This window comes from Perognathus longimembris, chromosome 15, assembly GCF_023159225.1.
Source record: "Perognathus longimembris pacificus isolate PPM17 chromosome 15, ASM2315922v1, whole genome shotgun sequence".
Taxonomy (NCBI): domain Eukaryota; kingdom Metazoa; phylum Chordata; class Mammalia; order Rodentia; family Heteromyidae; genus Perognathus; species Perognathus longimembris.
The window spans coordinates 12,800,408-12,823,098 of record NC_063175.1 but is presented as its reverse complement, the minus strand read 5'-3'; the positions used below and the strand labels follow the sequence as shown (position 1 = coordinate 12,823,098).

General features: G+C 42.2%; 3 protein-coding genes across 3 annotated transcripts in view; 2 read left to right on the top strand and 1 right to left on the bottom strand.

Annotated features, from left to right (window-relative positions):
- Positions 1-2,096, top strand: part of Gnai3 (G protein subunit alpha i3) — a 38,923-nt gene extending 36,827 nt beyond the window's left edge. The window contains exons 8-9 of the mRNA XM_048363148.1: positions 598-810; positions 901-2,096. Coding sequence (XP_048219105.1) covers positions 598-788 — 191 coding nt within the window. The 3' untranslated portion in view covers positions 789-810; positions 901-2,096. The remainder of the gene's footprint in view (positions 1-597; positions 811-900) is intronic.
- A 5,124-nt stretch (positions 2,097-7,220) lies between these two features.
- Positions 7,221-22,691, top strand: part of Ampd2 (adenosine monophosphate deaminase 2) — a 34,396-nt gene continuing 18,925 nt past the window's right edge. The window contains exon 1 of the mRNA XM_048363089.1: positions 7,221-8,457. The gene's annotated coding sequence lies outside the window, so the exon portion shown is untranslated. The remainder of the gene's footprint in view (positions 8,458-22,691) is intronic.
- Positions 11,212-21,726, bottom strand: Gnat2 (G protein subunit alpha transducin 2). The gene is made up of 8 exons (XM_048363092.1): positions 21,155-21,726; positions 19,516-19,558; positions 18,845-18,986; positions 18,009-18,166; positions 15,875-16,003; positions 15,558-15,687; positions 13,285-13,438; positions 11,212-12,834 (listed from the first exon to the last, which is right to left on the bottom strand). Exons 1-8 carry the CDS (start codon positions 21,270-21,272, stop codon positions 12,644-12,646), a joined length of 1,065 nt encoding a protein of 354 aa, XP_048219049.1. The 5' UTR covers positions 21,273-21,726; the 3' UTR covers positions 11,212-12,643.

Here is a 22,691-nt window from a genome sequence, read left to right as displayed (position 1 = left end):
TAGTGGCAAGAGTGCTTGCCTCGTATACATGAAGCCCAGGATTCAATTCCCCAGCGCCACATATACAGAAAACGGCCAGAAGTGGCGCTCTGGCTCAAGTGGCAGAGTGCTAGCCATGAGCAAAAAAGAAGCCAGGGACAGTGCTCACTCAGTTCAAGGTCCAGGATTGGACAAAAGAAAAACCAAAACTGTGGAATGATTTTGAAAAGAATGGTACACTTAAGAATTTCTTATTTCAAGATTACACAAAGGAGCATAGGCTCTTTCTGACCTTTAAACAATTGTTTTCTCTAGAAATGTACCCTCCTACCTTTCAGTTTTTTTTTTAATACTTTCTAGACTTTCTTAGCTGAAAAAATCTAACTAAAAGGGGGAAGAGAAACTTGTTATTTTCCTTGTTCTGTGTGTGTGATGGTCTTATTTTAGTGACAGTAGAAGTCTTCTCTCTTGAAGAAGCTATTGATTGTTGAAAACAGTTCTGTCTATATTCACTGGCATCATATTCCCTCTCTTCATAAACCAGTAGTGGTAGCTTGATTTAGTTGAGTCCAGGTAGCTGTTATGATTTGAACTGGTAATATTGTGTGTCTGTTTCAGGTTCCAATACATATGAAGAGGCAGCTGCTTACATCCAGTGCCAGTTTGAAGATCTGAACAGAAGGAAAGATACGAAGGAGATTTATACTCACTTCACCTGCGCCACAGATACCAAGAACGTGCAGTTTGTTTTTGATGCTGTTACCGATGTCATCATTAAAAACAACCTAAAGGAATGTGGACTTTATTAAAAAGCGTGGATGCTAGTAAAAGGTAAAACTTGAGATGACTTATTTATAGTGCTATAGTATTGTCTCCTGGCTTTATAAATTTTTCCTAATTAAAAATGTTGTTCTTTTGTAGTTACTACAGTGTGGAGTGTTGAGACCAGACACCTTTTGCTGTCTCTTGGGACAGCTGCAAGCGTGACGGGACCAGGGAATGGCAGCAGCATGCAGAATCTTAGCACTCTTAGCACAATCTTCTGTATTAGGGAACTTTAAAAATCACATGAGATGCTCAAGTCAGACATTGGAATTGGAACAACTTTAAAGGATGATTGGATCATCAAGACATCACTTGGATTTTGTAATCACAAATGTTTAGGGCATATATGAAGTTGAGGTGCTGCATTCCAGAACTTAAATATGTAGCTTATTTTTTTTTCCTTAACAAATCACTGGTATTTCATTTCTAAAGTTATTTTTTTTCTCATCCCGAGAAGAATAACTCTACTAAATCTTATTTCTTTGTTTGCAAAAGAATCTTTATTAAAATACAAAGAATCTTAACTATGCACATTATGTGACCATATCATCTTGAAAATACTCCTCTTAGTAGGAACTCTTTGTTTTTAACTCTTGGTATAGTCAAGATAGAATATTTCCACAATCCTTAAAATTCCCTATTAGGGCTATAAATGTAGCTTTTTTTTCGATTAAATTTGTTACTATCCTACTCAGAGTACCATGATGGTTTCTAAACAGTAATGAATGACACTAGAAAGTTCTGCAATAAGACTCTAGGCTCTCGAAGCTTCTAGTGGAAGGTTAACTTTGTTTATGCTAATTACCAAATTATTAGGTGAATGCTAATGTGTGATAAAGTCAGCTTCTTAGTTACAGATGTATCAGGGCAGCTGTTAATTAGAAATGCAAATTGCTAAATTCCAAACAGAACCAGTGACTTTGCTGCTACTTACCTTTTAAATAGACCACTTTGACTCTTGCTTGTTTGTCTCAGTCATAGGGAGTGAGTTTTGTACAAGGTGCCTGCGCCTTATTTCCATCTTCATGACCTTTTTCATGGGGAAGACATCTAAAGTATATTAACAGTGCATGCTTTTACTTTGTAAATGTGGTGCCAAATCCCTGTTTGCCATTGTTTTTATGTAGCAATGTTAACTGTAGTAGTAATACATAGTCAGTACATTCTTTTACCAAAACTTGCATTTGGGGACTTTTTTCCACTTTGACATGTACAGATTTTAATCTGTTATACTTGGCAGCAGTATTAAAGTGGTGAGTAAAGAGTCCAGGATTATTCCTGTTTGTAACCAGTCCTTTCTGGAAATACTGTCTTCTGTTTCTTATTGCCCTCACTGAGATTGCTTTGGCCTTTCAAGAATGGGTTTAAGTAGAAGGGTGTTCTGAAAGTTGTAATAGGATTGAATCTTGACCTGGGGCTGATGGTTTTATTTTTTCTCTGTGTCCAAGTGACATGCAGTATTAATCCATCTTCCAGATTTACATTTCACTTATGTGGAGTTGTTGACCTTAGCCTGCCAGGTCCTTTGTATAGTGTCAAACAAATGTCATTAACTATAGAGTGGCCCATTGGGAGAAAGCACATGCAGAGAGTACACTTTGAGCATTTTGTATCAGTAGCTTGAGCAGTGCCTTTTAGGGTCCAGTCTTTTTGGGTTGGGAATTTTTTATGTGATCCTCTACTTGTTGAAAAAGATAAGTGGTCATCAAAGCTGCTCCACAGCAGTACATTAATGTTGGTTTTCAAAGAAGGTCTTACTCTTTTTGGAAAATCATTACTGTGGAGACGATAAAACTGTATTATATCTAACTTTTTTTTCTTTCAGTACTAGTGTTTGAACTTAGGGTCTCATGCTTGCTCGATAACACTTATCACTTGAGTCATGCCTCCAGTCAAAATTTTCTTCAGGGGTAGGAAAACTAGTTCTGAAAGAATGAAAATTATAGCTTTGATCAGTGTTTGACATAATGCCCACAATTTAATTAGGAGTAGAAGTTGATAGATCCTACTCATTTTGAATACATCTTTTTCTTATAGTCTTTAATATAGAATCATTTGGAAAGACAGTGAAATACTATTTTTCATAATTTTTCTATACTCTGGATTTAATGTGATGATAATGTAAAATAATAGATAAAATTAATTTTACTTCACTGCATTCTCATTTGGATATGTCTGTTCAGTGTGTTTAGGGGGGGCTGTTTTGTCTTTGGATGGTTTTTTGTTTTGGGGGTTATTTTGTGCTGGTCCTGTGGGTTGATTTCAAGGCTAGTGCTCTACCACTTGAGCCACAACTTCACTTGGCGTTTTTGGTGGTTAATCAGAGACAAGAGCCTCACAGATTTTCCTGCCAGGGCTGGCTTTGACCTTCAATCCTCAGATCTCAGCCTCCTGAGTAGCTAGGACTACAGGGGTGAGCCTGTAATAATAATAAAGCACACAGCTCAATTTTAGCCATTCTAGTTAATGACCAATAGTAGTTCCCCACTTTTACATGAAGAGCATCCTTAACTAGTCTAAACATGCATATCTTTAGGATGTAGGTATGCACTTTTTTTTTTTTTTTTTGGCCAGTCCTGGGGCTTGGACTCAGGGCCTGAGCACTGTCCCTGGCTTCTTTTTGCTCAAGGCTAGTACTCTGCCACTTGAGCCACAGTGCCACTTCTGGCCATTTTCTACGTATGTGGTGCTGGGGAATTGAACCCAGGGCTTCATGTATACGAGGCAAGCGCTCTTGCCACTAGGCCATATTCCCAGCCCAGGCATGTACTTTTAATTTTAAAAGTTGATTCTAATCAGCTAGGCTTTCAAAATCACTCATTTGAATTTTAAAATAAAAACTTAATTCTCATAGCAAAGCCAGATGTGAGGATGAAACTTCAAACCTCTTAGTCTAGAGGAATAAAAAAGTAATGTTTATAACCAAAGAAGATAAAAGTTTCGATGTGTGTTTTCTCTGGAGAAAGCTGGAGATTGGTGATAACGTTTTTTTATTTAGGTGGCTAGACCTTTGGACCATCTAAGTCAGCACTTCGAAGAAAATTAAAGTTTAATGAACAAAGAACAGTAAATAGACACTTATCAGGAAAGATTGCAACAAGTAGCTCTATTTTGTAGTCATGTTTGTACATTTCCTCTTGGTGTACTTGGATGAAAAACCTGACGAAAACTTTGGGGTGAATAGGAGGCATTCTCCTTAATGGACAGTCTTCCCTAACTGTGAGTTCAACCTTGTAGTAAGTTTACTACCTGCTGTGAAAAAATTTTAAAAATGTAGTTATTTATAGGTGATATTGGGGTGATATGTTTCCTCTTGAAGTTTCCATTCTAAACCAGCAGGTTAGTGCATCATCGTTTTCACTGACGGATGCTATTTTTCTCAATAATTCTAGTCATAGAATAGGTGATCCAAACATTTTTTTTAAACTTGTCTGGCTTTGATTATTTTTAATTCTCTTATTGCTCTACTTGTTACTTATGCTTGTGAGGTTATTTTTAGACTAAAATAACTTGCTGGCTTTTCTGAGTAATTCAGTAGTCCTGTATTCTTATATCCTGGCTCCTGTTTTCTACTTCATAGCTGTAACTTAATTAACTTCGTATGTGTGTGCATTTGCTTGGCATTTATGACATAATTCTAGAATTTCCAGTTGCAGAACTCCTTGCTGTATTGCATTTACATTAAGGTACAGTTAGTCTCTAATTCCAATTAGAAACCTACCTCTGATTTTTACCCCTTCCAGATATTTTCAAAAACTAAACAAACGGGCTAGGAATGTGGCTTAGCAGTAGAATGCTTTCCTAGCATGCATGAAGCCCTCATAAACAGAGCACCACATAAACAGAAAAAAGCGAGAAGTGGTGCTGTGGCTCAAGAGGTAAAGTGGTAGCCTTGAACAAAAAGAAGCCAGGGACTGTGCTCAATCCAAGCCCCAGAATGGGCAAAAACAAAAAACCAGCAACCAAAAACAGTTTTCTGGGCTGGGGATATGGCCTAGTGGCAAGAGTGCTTGCTTCTTATACATGAAGCCCTGGGTTCGATTCCCCAGCACCACATATACAGAAAATGGCCAGAAGTGGAGCTGTGACTCAAGTGGCAGAGTGCTAGCCTTGAGCAAAAAGAAGCCAGGGACAGTGCTCAGGCCCTGAGTCCAAGGCCCACGACTGGCAAAAAAAAGAAAAGAAAAGGTTTGGGGCTGGGGATATGGCCTAGTGGCAAGAGTGCTTGCCTTGTATACATGAGGCCCTGGGTTCAATTCCCCAGCACCACATATACAGAAAATGGCCAGAAGTGGCGCTATGGCTCAAGTGGTAGAGTGCTAGCCTTGAGCAAAAAGAAGCCAGGGACAGTGCTCAGGCCATGAGTCTAAGGCACAGACTGGCAAAAAAATAAAATAAAATAAACAAAACAAAAACAGTTTTCTAATCAAAACAAAATCAACACCTCATGTGTCCTTCAGTGTTACTGCTGTGGAATCTTACCATTTCATATGTACTAAGTTTAAAAAAAAATACCATAGACTGGATGCCAGTGGCTCATAGAGCTGCTCAGGAGGCTGAGATCTGAGGATCGTGATTCAAAGCCAGCCCAGGCAGGAAAGTTTGTCTGTAGTGCCAGGTAATTGTTTTCTACTCAGGCTCAATAGTAAGTCAGAAATCTGACCTGATTGGCTCAGCTCTCTCTATAACTCTATGGCCATCATGTTCTCTTATATTGTTCTAATAAGCACAAGAGCAAAGCTGGTTGTGTCTAGAGGCTTGAAACTGAAATTCAGTTTTACTGTTGATTATTAGGGAGTAAAAGGTAAGTTTTTCTGCGTGCAAGGGAGTTAACTTCCAAGATGGTCAATCTTTTTTTTCTTCTTCCTTTACCTTTTGTTTTCGCCAGTTCTGGGGCTTGAACTCAGGGCCTAAGCACTGTCCCTGGCTTCTTTTGCTCAAGGCTAGCACTCTGCCACTTGAGCCAAAGCGCCACTTATGGCTGTTTTCTATATATGTGGTGTTGGGGAATCGAACCCAGGGCTTCATGTATATGAGGCGACCACTCTTACCACTAGGCCATATTCCCAGCCCTTTCTTTATCTTTAATTAGCGATAAAATGCCACTCCACCCACTAACCCAATTTTATCATGACCTTTTATGGATTATTTCTGCTGAGGACAATATACTTCAGAACAAGTCAGAATATGACAGTATTTTTTTGGTTGTTTCCCTTTTTTTTCAGGTACCAAGGTCTGAACTTGGGGTCTAGTGTTTTCTTGCCCAGCTTGTATTCTACCGTTTGAATTACATCTTCAGCCTGACCCTTTCTGGTTATTTTGGAAATGGAATGTCAAAGATTATGGACTAGCCTCAACTTGTAACCTTTCAAATCTCAGCCTCCAGGACTATAGGCATATAGTGCCCAGATATATGAGGGAGCTTTGTTGTTTTTGTTTTTTATTTCTGACTCAATGCCAGACCTAAGCCTGACATGACTCAGTCTTCTTAGAAATTGGAAGTAATAAGGAATGTATATAATCAGATACCTGAGGTGTGCAGTTGACTTACATATATTCCTTGGCTGAACTCTTAAAATATTGAAGTCAGGTCCAGGGAGTGTATATTTTAAAAATAAATTGATCAGATTATTTTTATTTATTTTTTGCCAGTCCTGGGCCTTGGACTCGGGGCCTGAGCACTGTCTCTAGCTTCCTTTTGCTCAAGGGTAGCACTCTATCTCTTGAGTCACAGCGCCACTTCTGGCCATTTTCTATGTATGTAGTGCGAAGGAATTGAACCTAGGGCACAAGACAAGCGCTCTTGCCACTAGGCCATATTCCCAGCCCCCAATCAGATTATTTTGATGTAGCCACTCTGGACCAATGTTTGAGGAAACTGAATATAAATGGACATCAAATAACTACAGTATAAACATAACTTCAAGATCACTAACTAGCAAAGGGGGCACTGGTGGCTTCCCCCTTCTATAATCTCAGCTGCTTAAGAGGCTGAGATTGCAAATCATGGATAGGAGCCAGCCCAAACAAACTTGAAATACTTATATCTACTAAACAGCAAAAAGCCAGAAGTGGAGGCACAGCTCAAGTGGTAGAGTGCTAGCTATGAAAGAAAATCCTGAGTAAGAGCATAAGGCCCAGAACTCAAATCTAGTACTGGCCAGAACAGAGAAGGGGAAAAATCACCAACAAATTACTTTTTTTTTTCTTGCCAGTCCTGGGCCTTGGACTCATGGCCTGAGCACTGTCCCTGGCTTCTTTTTGCTCAAGGGTAGCACTCTGCCACTTGAGCCACAGCACCACTTCTGGCCATTTTCTATATATGTGGTGCTGGGGAATCGAACCCAGGGCTTCATGTATACCAGGCAAGCGCTCTTGCCACTAGGCCATATTCCCAGCCCACAAATTTCATTTTATTATAAAAATTACTTCTTATACAGGACTTAAAGTGCCTTCTAAGAAAAAATTAGTATAGGAACTATTAGGTCAAAAAGCATCTCTGTGTTTAAGATATAGACTATTTTTTATATAAAATTATGATGAGAAACTTGGGGGTACACAAACATATAATTCATTTGTGGAATTTATGCAGTGAAAACTGAAAGGTAGGAATATCAAATTACTGACTTGAAAAAAGTTTTGTGGCCAGGTTACTATATGTGGTAATATGCATGTTACTTACGCAGAACTGTCTTAACATATTGAGGAGTCAGATGGCAGTTTTCTCAGTACTAATGTTTTCTTTTTCCGAAATGTAGTGAGAATCACAAGGCAGACTAATAAAACATTGAAAGTATTAATACATTGCTAGGATATACTATTTCAAAGTATTCACCCTCACTCAGGATATGATCTTTGACAGCTGGAATATTACATTCTGTGTAACCTGGTTTAGTTTGTCTTCTACCTACCTCTTTACCCCCCCCACCCACCTCAGTGTTCTTTGGGTTATCCAAACATTTTAACTTAAGCTTATTTATTTATGTAAGAGATTCCCATTAGACATGACTCAAGACATTGCCTGTTCTTTCAATTTTGTCCTTGCATGTGAAGGAGAAAGGACTTGCAACTAGAGTTTTACAGGGTTGAAAGTTGTTTGGAATGCTGGGTTCTGATTTTTCCCCCTGCTTCTAGCCACAAAATTGTATACCGGTCATTTTTAGTCTGTAGCCATACATTATGTAAGGATGGAGTAGGCATTCCTTCCAGACATGATGGTCCATGGTTCCGGTCAAATAGAATGGGCTTGGTGATGCTTTGTAACTCTTTATGCTACTACATAGGATCTACAGCAGCACAAACAAGTATATTTATTGTAGCTGGCAACTCTTTTGCAGCCTTGCCTTCCCTGTATTAATTTTGAGGACCTGAAATTAAGTTGATCTATAAATAGTTCTAAAATTTACGAAGCAGGATAAAAAGGTCTTTGCTTTAACATTTCACTACTTGTTTGTTTCTATAAATACCGGTACTTTTTCATAGCCAGAAGGCACACAATCCAGTAGACTTGTCTAACCTCACAGAACTGTCTCCACACTTTTACCAAGCAGGACTACCAGAGGCTCTGGCACACTTGCAGTCCATGGCCCGACACCGAAGTCCTGCTGGAATCTGTGCTCCAAGGGCTGTGCCGGGTAGAGAGGGCAGTGGGAGGTAAGAGCTCTTCACCCTTCACCACCTCCTCCACCCAGCATGGCCAGCACACTTGGCTCTGCGGCATAGCTCCAAGTAGAGAGTGGGCTTTGAACGCTGTTGTCTCGCCTGGCAGGGAGGGGATCATCTGGGCTATTTGGGGGACATGTAAGTGAGTTTCTTACCAGAGTAAGAACTGTTTCAAGTAAATGTGTCTTTTATATTGCTGTTAAGACTGAACTGTTGTGCTGCTTTTATCTACAAAAGTGTGAGTACATTTTTATTGTGGTAAAATGTAACACAATTTACCTTTTTAGGAAATATTTTAAAGTATATAGTCCAATGGCATGAAGTACCTTCCCATTGTAGAACCATCATCACTGTCCATCTCCAGAACTCTTTTCAGCTTCCCCATTTAAAACTCCTGTTTTCCCTCTCCCACTTCTCCAGCCCCTGGTAACTGTCATTATACTTTCTGGTTTTGACTATTTAAGGTACCTTATATAAATGGAATCAAAACAGTATTTGTCCTTTTGTTCCAGCCATACTATGTTTTGTTTAAAAAAAAACAACAAAAAATAGTTATTAGATGTGTGTGAATGGAGTATGTGCTCTGCATTTGCTTTATCATGGTTATTGTCTGATCACACTGTACACAGTATATTACAGTTACATTGAACAGGAAGTTACACTTTTTACAAACAGACTTAAAAGTTATATGGATTTTAGAAACTTCATACTACACATTCTATATGGAGACCAATTTATCCTTGTTTGCCTCTGGTATTGTTAAATGTCCACTATTTAGAGATGGCATAACTGAAACAATTTCGGACTGAGAATTGCTTGGGATGGGAAACTGGCTTTTACGTTGTAACCTATGCTGAGCCCCAGGGGCATGGCCTTGAGTTCAGAAGAGCTGTTTGGGAGTTCCAGTTCAGCTACTTCCTAGCACTGTCATCTTGAAGAGCATCTGCTTCCCTGGCACTTACTCAGTTTGCCCTCCATAAGTTGCTAGGGATGAAGCTGGAATATTTTCACATTCCTTCTGACTTCAGTATTTTAAGAATTAAGTTTGCAGTGCAACAAAATAGCATTGCATGCCTGTTTCTGACCTTATTACCGAAACGAATTTCTGATGGCTTATGAAGAAGAAAGGTAGATCATTTGAACAGTATTGAATAAAGTAAATATTTTGTAAGTTTAAATACATTTGTTTGTTTAGTTTTTGTTGCCAGTCCTGGGGCGTGGACTCAGGGCTTGAGCACTGTCCCTGGCTTCTTCTTGTTCAAGGCTAGCACTCTGCCACTTGAGCCACAGCGCCCCCTCTGGCTTTTTTCTATATATATGGTGCTGAGGAATCGAACCCAGGGCTTCATGTATATGAGGCGAGCACTTTACCAACCAGGCCATATTCCTAACCCTGAATAAAGTAAATTTTGAATGGAGGAAAAGAAGACAAAGCAGAATACGTGGCATGGATTTGATTTTAAGCTTTTTTTTTTTTTTTTTTTTTGCCAGTCCTGGGCCTTGGACTCAGGGCCTGAGCACTGTCCCTGGCTTCTTCTTGCTCAAGGCTAGCACTCTGCCACTTGAGCCACAGCGCCCCTTCTGGCCGTTTTCTGAATACGTGGTGCTGGGGAATCGAACCTAGGACTTCATGTATGGGAGGCAAGCTCTCTTGCCACTAGGCCATATCCCCAGCCCCAGATTTTAAGCTTTCTTATGGCCATTTTACACACCAAGAAATTCTTTTATACACACAAAGTACGAAAAGAGATTAAAAATCAGCCGTTGGTGTAGATGCACAAATGTCTTTTTTCTCTAGCTCTAAGCATTGTGAGGTCTGGGAGCCATCCTTGGGCCTGGGGAATTGAGGTGGGTTAAGTACTAATGGCTTTGTTGGAAGCTTAGGAAGAGGAAGAGCATTAAGAAAGTTGTTTTATTTGGAGGAGAGCCCTATCCAGGCCATGGACTTCAGAAAACTGTTTTGACTTGATTCTAGAAGACAGGTGAGTGGGCATGGGCTTCAGAAAACTTTTGACTTGATTCTAGGAGACAGGTGAGTGGGTGAATAGGGCCCCAAGACTTAGTACACTTAGACTTGCCAGAAGTGCTTTAACTTGAAAACATTCTAAGATAAATGTAACCAGATCCTATCCTCAATAAAAAACAGCTGTGGAACATGTTGCTTTTAAGAGTTGCTATTTCCTCCCTCCTCCAAGACAAACATTTGTAAAGCATTCTTGCAAGTGAGCTCTTGTAGATTTGTTTCTAAACCAGAAACGAAGTTGAGGTAACTATTAGAAAAGAGGAGTCTAAATTTCAACTGTTTTCTGCTGAATTTTAATTATTGTGCCTGGAGGCCTGTCTTCCATACCAGTACTAGAAGGTAGGTTCTTGTGTGAACGTTCAGAACCAAGGAGCATGGCCTAGACTCTGTGGTTGACCCATATGTATTTTCTGCCCTTATTCAAGAACCAAGAGCATTTTGGCCAATTAAAGACAAACAAGCTGGTACAGGTGTGGGGTTATTCTCTGGAGTGAATGGGATAAATTGGGCTTTGCTGAAGGCTCTTAACCCAAGACATAGGCGCTCTGAAAGTCTACAGGTAAAATGAAACCGCCTGCTAAGCATGCTTTTAAAAAAGAATTCTCTGAATTCGTACATTGTAAGCTGGTAAATGGGACAGTGAAGCCTGGTAGGGATGTTTTCCAGAGGGGAGGAGGGGCTAGAGAAGTTAATGGAGAGGGTGAAACTGAGTAGAGTGCAGTTCAAGTGCAGCTCTAACAGAGAAGCACAGACCCTGTGTGTGTAACTAGTACAAGCTAATGGAATTTCCCCCAAAATACTGTGAAGTGGGCATGGTGGGCATGGTCTTTAGTCCCAGCCATTCACAAGAAGACTGAGGGAGGGTGATGTGTTGAGCCCTGGAGCGCAAGACCAGATTGGGCAACTGGCAATGAGACCTTTCCTCAAACACTTGCAGGTTTCCGCATACTGCCTGACAGAAGGAGGAATCCTATGTAGAGTTGAAGAGAACCAATTGTTGGTGGTTGGGGGCTGCCATTCAGAGTAGTAGATGTGCAAAGTCTTACCCAGGTTTTGTTTTGTTTTGCTTCTAGTTTTAAATCTTCAGTAGATGTAGTCAGAATAGTTCTCTGATAATCTTTCCAGGTTGGTATTTACTTATTTGTTTATAGGTAACCCAGAATAATTGTAATCTCAGCCACAAATTTATTAGTGTATTTCAAGCTCTCTAGTATTAATATATATTGCTGGAAGCAGCCTAAGTGTGAATGGGTGTTTGTGGCAGATTTTCATTTTAATTGACGCTTTACCTTTTATATATACTAAACCATCAATGCCAAGAGCTTTCCTCACTAGTCCTGTAGATGTAAATGCTAAATCTATACTTGACTTCACCACCTCTGGTAAAGATAAATGCAAGCTTCATTTCCCTCAGAGGAGTTGAAAAGAATAATTTACTCCTTGGTCTGGGGAGATGTTATTTGCAGCCATTTTCACAGTGGACCAGTTGGCAAACATTTTCAGTGCTTAAAGCAAGCTCCTCTTTTTTGTTCCGAAATGTAGCAGTTGAAATAAGAATTTTATTGTTCTTTTGTTCTGAATTTTTTGATACTGAAGTGGCAACATAAAATTGTAAGTGGGTGTGTGTTGCTGTCCTTCAAGTTTAGTCAGAAAGTATCTTATGTAGCAAAACAGTTATTTATAGAGATAAAGGAAACTCAGTGTGTTTGGCAATCCAGAGGGATAAGTTTGTGCTTACCAAAGAGGATCATTTCTGGGTGTAGGTGTCTTTAGAACATCCCCCATGTAAGGATCCAGATCTGTGAGCTGAGTCACAGAGATCTATTTGTGAACAGAGGAGTGGTAGGTTTATTGAGGGTTTGATTTTAATTGTTTATTTTGCATTGAAGGGAAGGCTTGCCATTATGCTGGGGATAGTTTGTTGAGTTTCTAAAAACCATGTGTTGAATGTACAAATTGCAGCCTTTTTATGTGTGACTAACCAAAGAGTTTTTCTGTGCCATCTCTGCATTTGTGTTTGTGCTCCTCAGAATAACCCTGTGAAGTAGTAGTTGGGAAGTTATCTTCTTTTTGGAGGAAGGACTTGGGCTCAGAGAATTGAAGCATCTGCCTTCTTGGATTAAGCAGAATCTTGGGATTCTGATCTGAGGAATGTTAGAAGAGCCCACAGTCCTTGAGGTTTTCTTTGATGATAATATCTGTAACTGCATCAAACACAAATTTGACATTCTGTGTGTCCGTAGCACAGGTCATGTGGCTGTAGATTTCTTTGACATCTTTTCTCATATTGAGATCAAGGAACTGGCTCTTGATATAATTCCCCGCATCTTCATAGGAGTTGTTCCCTGGTTTAAAAAAAAAAAGTGAAGAATGGGATAAATTAACCCTTCTTAGTTGCTCACTTTTTTCTTTTCTGCTGTACTAGAATTTAGATTCTAGGGCTTCCCTCTTTTTTTAGGTGATTTATTCCACATTGTGTTAGAGAAAACACAGTTGGGGCCTGATTTTGGAGGTAGTTACCTCTTGTATACTCTAGTGCTTTTTATTAAGTGAAGCAAAAACATTGAGGAGAGATCGTATTTGGTTTCTAGGAGATGTCCTTTTGAACTGTCAGTGGCTCCCCTGAGTCTACTATCTCCTGTATTCTGGACACATCTGAATTTAAATCCTGTACCTGAATGCTCAAGTTTCTCCCTTAAGACAAGTTTCCTTTATCTTTCCTTGGCATGGGGAATAAAATATCTGCGAGTCACTACTAAAAGGCATTGCTGTTGTCTACAGCAGTTGACCCTTACCGTCATACTCAGGAAAACAGATACTGAGATGGACTTTCTTGATCTTTTCCTCAAAGAGGTCCTTCTTGTTGAGAAAGAGGACAATAGAAGTAGCCGCAAAGAACTTGTGGTTACATATGCTGTTGAACAGATGCAAAGACTCATGCATACGATTCTAATAAGAGGAAACACCATTGGAAATATTAGATTGGGTTTATGAGATCTCTTGTTTACTGTGTTCCAAATGTAAAAGGAAAACAGGAAGCAGCTTCTATCTTTTAATGTGGAGTACAGCCAAACAGATCTTAGTTGCTTCTAATTTCCTTTCATTTTGGTAGGGAAAATTCTCAACTGAGTCCTTTTTTCCTTACAGGATTATTATGCAAGTTAAATCAGATCATGTATCTGTGGTTTCCATAGTAGTGGCTAGCATCTAGGCATACAATGAATATATACAGATCTTTGGCAACAAGAGTACAAGTAAGGACTCCAGCATCCATAAGTTACAGGGTTGAAACCAGGTCCAAGTTAGCACATGCCCACTTGTATCTCCTAAGATATTTTGATAGAGTTCTGTCATGATGTCCCAGATCTCAGTTGGAGCAGGAACGTGACATGGATACTTTGGCCCTGGTGTCATGGGGAAGGAATTTCCCATTGCCACACCACCAGCATTTAAAAAAAATTTTTTTGTTGTTGTTGCTGCTGCATTCAGAGAGAGAAAAGCATTAGATATAAGCAGTCTGGAGGAGGCATGAATAGACCATAAAGAAAGCTTTTCCTCACTGTTAATACTTATACAAAGCCCTTTAAGACCTAAGATTTAAGGTGGAAAAGATCTTGGAAAGTGACTAAATAGTGCTATAAGACATCAAGCAAGTGTTCTAATGTGTACCTGACCTATTAGGGAGAAGGGAAGATAACCAGAGCAAGAGAGAAGCTTTGTTTTCAATTTGTAAGCTGCTGACCTCCATTTGCAGAACAGATGTTTATGTGAAATTAATGTTCTCATACCTTGGATTTCCTTTCAGACTCAGAAGGTAACTGGCCTGGGCCCTGATACTTGTCCTGTAGTGTCCACATCTAATAGAACTTTACAGGTTCAGGGGAACCACTCTCAGTCCTCCAGTTGCCAATTTCGTTGGCATGCGGGAAAACTGGTCTTCCAGTCTCCTCTTTACACTCAGTACATTTTTAGGCTTCTAAATGGGGTTAGTATTTCAACCCCTCTTATTATGTTGCATAAAGATACTCATCAGTTGGGCGTGCTGGCACACATCTGCAATCCCAGCTACTCCGAAAATGGAAGTAGAATTGAAGTTCAAGGCCAACCTGGGCAAAGGTGGCAAGACTCAAAAACAAGATAGACCCAGGGACTCAAGGCTCACACCTGTAATCCTAGCTACTCAGAACACTGAGATCTGGGGGTCGTGGTTTTTTTTTTTTTTTTTTTTTTTTTTTGGGCAAGTCCTGGGCCTTGGACTCAGGGCCTGAGCACTGTCCCTGGCTTCTTCCCGCTCAAGGCTAGCACTCTGCCACTTGAGCCACAGCGCCGCTTCTGGCCGTTTTCTGTATATGTGGTGCTGGGGAATCGAACCTAGGGCCTCGTGTATCCGAGACAGGCACTCTTGCCACTAGGCTATATCCCCAGCCCCTGGGGGTCGTGGTTTAAGCCAACCCAGGCAAGAAAGTCTGTGAGATTCTTCTCTCCAATTAACTTCCAAAAAGCTAGAGATGGAGCTATGTCTCAGGGAGCACTATCTTTGGCACAAAAGCTCAGAGACAGCACCCAGGCCCCCCGAGTTGAAGCCCTAAGACTGGCAAGAAAAAGAAGGGGAGTGTGGTAAGGACGTATCTCAAGTGGTAGTTGTTGCTGTGGGTTCAGCCCCAGTGCCCCAAAATAAACAGATGTCCTGAGTTCAATTCCAGTACCTCAAACAACAACAAATATCAGCTAGGTATGGTGGCATAAGCCTGTAATCACAGCTCATTGGGAGGTTTTATAAATGCTGAGGCCCTAGGTTCAATCCCCAGTACTACACACAAATGGTACACATCAAACAACTCTTCACCCTTCTACCTATTCATCTCCCATTATAAGCAACCTGGGAGAGTGTACTAAAACGTGCAGATGAAGAGGTTTCTCTGGGGTTGTTTACATGAGCCATTGGTTGATCTGATGCTGGCTGAGCTGAAACCATCTAGTGAGGAGCACTGAATGGCTTGTGATCTAGAGGAAGGGGGAGGGGGGAGATTTTTTACCACTGAATCTGCTTGGTGCAAAAGCCACTTACCACTTCATCATCTTCCACCAGCACCATATCATAGGCACTGAGAGCTGCACAGAAAATGATGCAGGTGACTCCTTCAAAGCAATGGATCCACTTCTTTCTCTCTGACCTCTGCCCTCCCACATCAAACATCCTGAGGGAGGAATCGCTGTTCTCGTATGATACTCAACATGAGAGGTGGGACCAGTTAGCAAAGCCAAAAGTGAGAAGACAGCGGGACAATTAAGATTGAGCTTCAGCAAAGAGCATGCAGCCTGCCCACACCCCTTTTTAAAATTGCACATGTGCATCTGAAACGCCCCCAGGAAACCAGTACTTGCCTGAAATTCAGGTCTTTGACAGAAAACTTGGTTTCAATGATGCCTGTGGTTTTGACTCTGGATCGGAGTACATCTTGTTCACTGGGGAGGTAGTTGGGATCTGTAATTCGGTCCAACTGGTTCAGATAACTAGAGAAAAGTGACTGGCCATTGGTGTCATTACACTTGCCAAAGCCAAAGCTAATGGAAGGAAAGTGTTTCTTACCCTAAGTCACAACTAATTTGATAGAGCCAGGACTGGAATCTGCTGCATTAGCGCGAGGATTCCTTTGCCCTCCTGAGCCTTACAGAAGTAAGTAGAGAGCTGTGGGAGCAGCCCATTTGAAGCTGGTGTGCTGTTCTTCAAGTTAAATCCACTAACTTTCCTTGGGTTTTGCCTGACAGGCTTTTCAAGACTTGAACAAGACTTACTGGTTTAAATAGAGGAGAGGAATCATTGAAAGGGATAAAATTTTGAGACATGAAGGCAATACAACATTGTTTATATCTTGAATGAAATTGAGAAGAAAACACCTTTTTCAGTAACTGCAAAGTTGCTGCGTGCCATGGCTCACATCTGTGATCCCAGCTACTCAGGAGGCTGAGATCCGAGGACCATGGTTTGAAGTCATCCAGGGCAGGAGGAGGGTCAGTGAGACTCTTTTTTTTTTGGGGGGGGGGCAGTCCTGGGCCTTGAACTCAGGGCCTAAGCACTGTCCCTGGCTTCTTGCTCAAGGCTAACACTCGAGCCACAGCGCCACATCTGGCCGTTTTCTGTATATGTAGTGCTGGGGAATCGAACCCAGGGCCTCATGTATACAAGGCAAGCACTCTTGCCACTAGGCCATATCCCCAGCCCAGGTCAGTGAGACTCTTGGCGCCACCCCCACCCCCCAAAAAAGCCGGACTTAGAGCTGTGGTTCAAGTGATAAAACTCCAGCCTTGAGTGGAAAGTTCAAACCCCAGTACTGACTGGTACTAGAAAGAGAAAAAAAAAGGGGGGGGGGGGAGATAGAGGCAGATGCAAAGCAAATGACTCATGAAGAATGAAAAAAGTTAACAGTATTTAATGCATGCCATATTCATATTTAACTTCTCAATGAACTTCATAAGCATTTAAGACATATCACCATTTTATAGATGAAAAGGCACTATGTAGTGGTGTGTGGAACTGCACCGACACGAGGCTGAGGCAGGGGAATCAGGAGTTCTAGGCCAGATTAAGCTACAAAGATGGCATTATGTATAGTACTAAGAAAATACTGCCCTTTGTGGATGTGAGTGCAAATCCTGCCTCTTATTTTTATGTATATGACCTTAGGCAAGCTAGTGATTGAGCTTCTGTTTTTTCTTCTATAAAATGGAATTAATAAGAACTACCTTGAAGCCAGTCGCTGGTGGCTTATGCCTATAATCCTATCCAGGAGGCTAAGCTCTTGAGGATTATGGTTCAAAGCCAGCCCAAGCAGACAAATCCACATGACTAATCCCCAACTAGCCAGCAAAAAGCCAGAAGTAGAAGTGTGGCCCAAGTGGTAGTATGCGGGAACCGCCCCCCCCCCCCCCAGCACCGAATTCAAGTCCCAGTACTGTTGGGTGGGTATATGTGCACACATGAAGACTTAGTGTTCAGGGGTAAAAGAGTCTTGACTCCCTTGTGTAATACACTTAACACTGACTGGGCCCTGGTAAGGCAGCATTCCAGAGACAGTAACAACGTGATTTCCAAGTCAGATGACAAATGGGAATCAAACACACATGCATTTGACTCTTAAGCTCATTGGTACTATCCCATTGTGGGTAGGATCCATAAACTGTGCCCCTTAGTGTTTTGGACCCAGTTTTGCACAGCTGTTTGTCTCTTGATTCCTGACCCCCTTCCTTTGGTTTTCCTGGCAGTGTCTGAGTGACATCTTAAGAGCACAGGGATAAGGGCTAGGTAGGACACCTCTGTTCTGAATTTTGTGCCTCCAGCTTTGTAGGCTGCCAAGAGCCCGTGCCCAGTGCTGCTGAGTAGTGGGAACTGGCAGGCAGCCCTGTGGCCGTTTATCCAGCTTTAGGGATCGCCAGCTTTCTCTGCCTGAAATTGAAGGGTGGCTGCGTTTCCTCCCGGAGGATTGCTCAAGTATCACCCCACCTCCTGTCCCACTCTTACTAAGATGCGGAGTCATTGAGCTGATACTCTGCAGCTCTCTCAAAGCAGGCTTGCACCCCACCATCTTTCCACAACTTCCGGATGACAACCACCAGCTCAGGGGGCATGGTCCCCTCCTCAGTGGAATCAGCCAGGTGGTTGAGCTGTCGACCATCATCCTACAAAATGCAGAAACGTGGCTGAAAATTATACAGGAGACATAGCTGTCCAGAGGCTGCTGTAAACATCCACGAACGGAAAGGGGTTTGCATTGCTACTTAAACCTAAGGTGAAAAGTCCGTCTAAGAAAGCTTTCTAGTGAACTCACGAGTGTATACCCTAGATGTGGAGAGCAGAGATACATGCGGCTTTGGGGTGCCAGAGGATGGCAGACGCCCAGATGCTTCCTCTTTGGTGTTTTAGATCTTAGTCTGAAACTTAGTCTGAAAGTGACTGCAGGGAGACTAGAACTTTAAAACTAGGTTGTCCAAGAAATGAACAGCATGGGAAACAGGAGCCTGCTGCCTTCGTTCTTTCAGTGATTCAAATCTAGGGAAAGGCTAATGATGCTAGAGTGAGGGATTTTGTTTATAAAAGTTTCTTGGCCAAGCATAAAGCCCAAGGGGAGCAATTTAAATGGTAAGGGGGGGGGGTGAGGAAGCTGAGAGAAAGTTTTGTAAACATGTTATAAAAGCAGAGGTTACTTTCCTAGGACTGAGAGATTTGAGTCTTTACAGATGGGATTGTAGCCACACAGAACTTTTTCTTAGCAACTTTCCTCTTGACCCCTGGTCTGTTTCTCGTTCTCACTAGCTATTCATGCTTCTCCCCATCACCAGGTAACACCAGTCACGTACCGCACTACTTGGTTCAGCATAGTCCACGCCCAGTGTGGACATGGCTCGGATGATAGCGAGGATGGACTGCAGCACATTTCCATAGATGACTGACTTAAACTCCAGGCATTCTTCTGGGGAATAGCCGTCCTGGTGAATGATCCTTCAATGGGCAGACACCCGGCTTTCAGCTGGATGTAATAACCACACCTAAGGGGGTGGGAACCTAGGGGGCTTGAAGGGCCCTGAGCTCCCCATCTCTTTAAATCTCAAAGTGTAGGAGGAACGACTCTTAAGAACCAGATTGTGTATACCTGGGTTTCCTGAGGCTAAAGAAGCTCTGAGTTCCCCCTTGCCCCCTGCCCCGCCGCCCCCAGTGCCAGTACTTAGGGCTTGAACTCTGGGCCTTGGCACTGTCTCTGAGCTCTTTTGTTCAGCATGGTAGAGCACCAGCTCAACTACTTGAGCCACAGCTCTACTTCTGGCTTTTGGTGGTTATTTGGAGATAAGAGTCTCTCAGATTTTCATGCCAGGAGCTGGCTTTGAACCAGAATCCTTAGATTTCAGCCTCCTAAGTAGCTAGGATTACAGGTATGGGCCACCAGCACCTACTGCCTCAGTCTTGAGTCCCTCTCCTGGTTCCATTGACAACTTCCCCCACCTCCATTCTTTGGGGTTTTGTTTCTACTCACTTCATCTGTTTGACAATAGTGCTTTTCCCTGATTCCCCAGCACCTGAAAGGAGAAATGGTTCCCTTCAAATTTCCGTTATTCTCCCCAACATTCTAGTAATGGTCAGAGAAGTGTGTTGTCTGGGAGTCTTGCTACAGGAAGAACACAGGGTTTGGACCATTTGGTTTACAGCAGAGTTTCTTAGCCTTAGCAGCACTACTTATAGTGGAGGTTGGACTTTCTGTTTTGTAGATGTCTGTCATTTGCACTGTAGGATAGTTGGAGTCATTCTTGGCCTCTGCTTATTAGTATCCCACTTGAAGTTATAACCACAAGTGTTGTCCAGACATCAGATAGGCCTTGGAAGTCAGTCATCCCATCAACAGCTGCTGACAGCCACTAATAGAGTCATGGAGACTGACAGCCACTGATAGAGTCATGGAGACTGACAGCCACTGATAGAGTCATGGAGACTGACAGCCACTGATAGAGTCATGGAGAATTCCTTTAACAATTTCCTAAGTATTCTTTCTTTTTTTTTTTTAAACTTAAGATGAGTACTCTTGGGTAGGACTGGAGAGTCAGAATCACTTCACTAATAAATTATTTTTTATTTTTTCATGATCTTGATGATTCCACCCATTGACTAAAGTGTCCTCCTGCACACTCTTCTCACTCCATCAAACCTCACATTCCTTTCAGTCCTCCCCCTCTCCACTGACTGCCCCATCCTCAGCCTCCTTCCACTGGGTCTGTGCTTGTCACTCTAAGCTGCTTATCCCAAACCTAAGAAGAAAGCTGCTTAGGCTTAGACAAAAATCTCTCAGTGGCCTTGCCACTCTTCCGGCCTTCCTACGTGACTCCTGGGCTCCTTGGAGTCTGTCTAGCGTGCAGAGAGATGTTCCTGCACTATGTCCTTGGGCTGTGCCACAGGTGCACTGAGAGGGAATGAGGCACCTTAGCCTTGACGTGTCAGCCCCCAGGCTCCTCGTAGGCTTAAAATCCCAGTCTACCATATAAGGAGCACCTAGCCTACGCTTCTGAAATACCACTGATGTGAAGTTTTCTTGTTTTTTATTTATAGCCATGGTTATCGAATGACCTGCTATGGTACCTTTGTTTTCTCAGCACAAACCCATCAAGTTCATGAACCTCCCACTTGACAAGGGGCTGTAAAGGCAGCTGTTACTTCATGTCAGGAAGGGACTTTGGTGGATGGAGACTCTATGGCTGCAGCCATCAGGCTTCCCTACTTCCAAAGAAGGAATCAGCATACTTGACAAGAATCAGTGGACCTGTCCTCAAGGCAGTGTGATGGGAATGTGTAGTGGAAGGGAAGTTCTGCCCTCTCCTGCCTCCATGGCCCAGAGTGCTTGGTATTTGCCAAGCTAACAGGAAGTGCTACATTTGTAGATAGATGGGACCACCCTGGCCTCTGCGTGATTTTGAACTCAAAAACAGTAAGTTTGCAATCTAAGTTTGCTTAAGGTGGTTGTTCTGTCTCCATATTAACTTAATCCTAGAGCTCTTGTCTAACACAGGATTGGAAAGAGGAAAACTGGCCTGCCCCTCAATCTCAATGGGATGGGACAGAATCCCCCCGCCTCCCACAAGGCAGGAAGAAGCGCTGCCTGTCCCGTTTCTGGCTCCACATCTCACCTAGCAATAGCAGCTTGATGGTCTTGGCTTCCTTGTCGGCATCCTCCTGAAGCTTCTTTTCCAGCTCCTTGGACCTCTTGGCCAGTTCTCTGTCCTCAGCGCTAATTCCGCTTCCCATCTCTGCAGTCCCTTCCTTGGGTTTTAGCACTTCCCTGTAAAATTCCTATATGTGAGCAAAAAAGAAAGAACGAAAGAAAAGAAATTGGGATAGAATATTGTTTCCTCACTCCTCTAAAAGCTGAGTGGGAGAAGAGGCTACAGGTTGCTGCGTTCTGCCTACCTTAGCAGATACTGCCTACCCCGACTAGAAACTATTAGTCTAGGGATTTTCGACTTTTATGTCTGGCAATGTGATGGATTAAGCCAATTAAGAGCTTAACCAATAAGACAAAAGGCAAAGACTCAAATGTCCTGTAGGGAGGGAAATGGTTGGAATTCTGACACAGAGGTACAGTGTGGATCCTGATGCTGCTCTGAGAAGCAATAATGGTCTCCACCTTTTTTTTTGGCCAGTCTTGGGTCTTGCATTCAGGGTCTGAGCACTGCCCCTGGCTTCTTTTTGCTCAAGGCTAGCACTCTGCCACTTGTGCCACAGCGCCACTTCTGGCCTTTTCTATATATGTGATGCTGAGGAATGGAGCCCAGGGTGTCAAGTATAGGAGACAAGCACTCTGCCCCTAGGCCATATTCCCAGCCCTGTCCCCTCCACCCTCTTGAAAAGCCCATCTCCTAAAAGCCTCTGTTACCTAGAATTCCCTTGTATCACAGAGCTGGAGGTTAGGAGCACAGACTTAGCAAGCCTTCCACGTGTTGAAACTCCACATAACAGGGTCTTAGTTTCAAAGGGTTCAAGGCAACAAAAAGATTGATCCTGGCAAATAGATTTTGAGGCAATGCCCTTACTTGGGACGATTAGAAATGTTTCATGCAGCTCTTTCACTAGTTACTGCTCCAAGAAACTATAAGAATTTCCCTTCATGTTGCTGTCTCTGGGTTTGTACCATTTGTTTGTTTGCCAGTATTGGGTTTTGAACCCAGGGTCTGGAACTTTCTAGGCAGGTACTCTTCCACTTGAAGCCCAGCCCTTCTTTTCTTAGCACTTACTACTTCACGATGGGCTTTGATTTACTAATCTCTTTCCCACTGTGAATTTCTCCAGAACCTCCTCAGAACTTGTAGTTTACTAGTGGATCATCATTAAAGGTTCTGTGGTGTTAGAAAGAGCTCAGGATGTTGGAGTATCATATAGGAATAAGGACACCAACTCTAAACGAACTCAGCAAAGCAGTTTACTTCTGCAGAAGAACCAAAAATGTGGCAAGCAAGCATACAAAGCAAGGAGGTTGTTCCCTTTTTATCTCTAACCCAGCAGGTCCTACCCCTCTGCTCCCATTGGCTGAGCTCAGGATCACAATCTGCAAAAGGATGTGGCGTAATAGGATGTAATTAAAAATCAAGGAGCTTCTGGTGGGATGTCTTAAAGTGCTCAAGCAAAGGACAGATGGACGGATGTAAGTAAAATGCAGTTAACAAGGAG

Excerpts from the sequence above, each read along its gene's own strand:
- Gnat2 (XM_048363092.1), bottom strand. The coding sequence starts at position 21,272 with ATGGGAAGCGGAATTAGCGCTGAGGACAGAGAACTGGCCAAGAGGTCC. Across the intron at positions 15,688-15,874 it reads GTCAAAGACCTGAATTTCAG|GATGTTTGATGTGGGAGGGC; the intron begins GCAAGTACTGGT and ends TTCCTCCCTCAG. Across the intron at positions 13,439-15,557 it reads TGGTGGAAGATGATGAAGTG|AATCGTATGCATGAGTCTTT; the intron begins GTAAGTGGCTTT and ends TCCTCTTATTAG.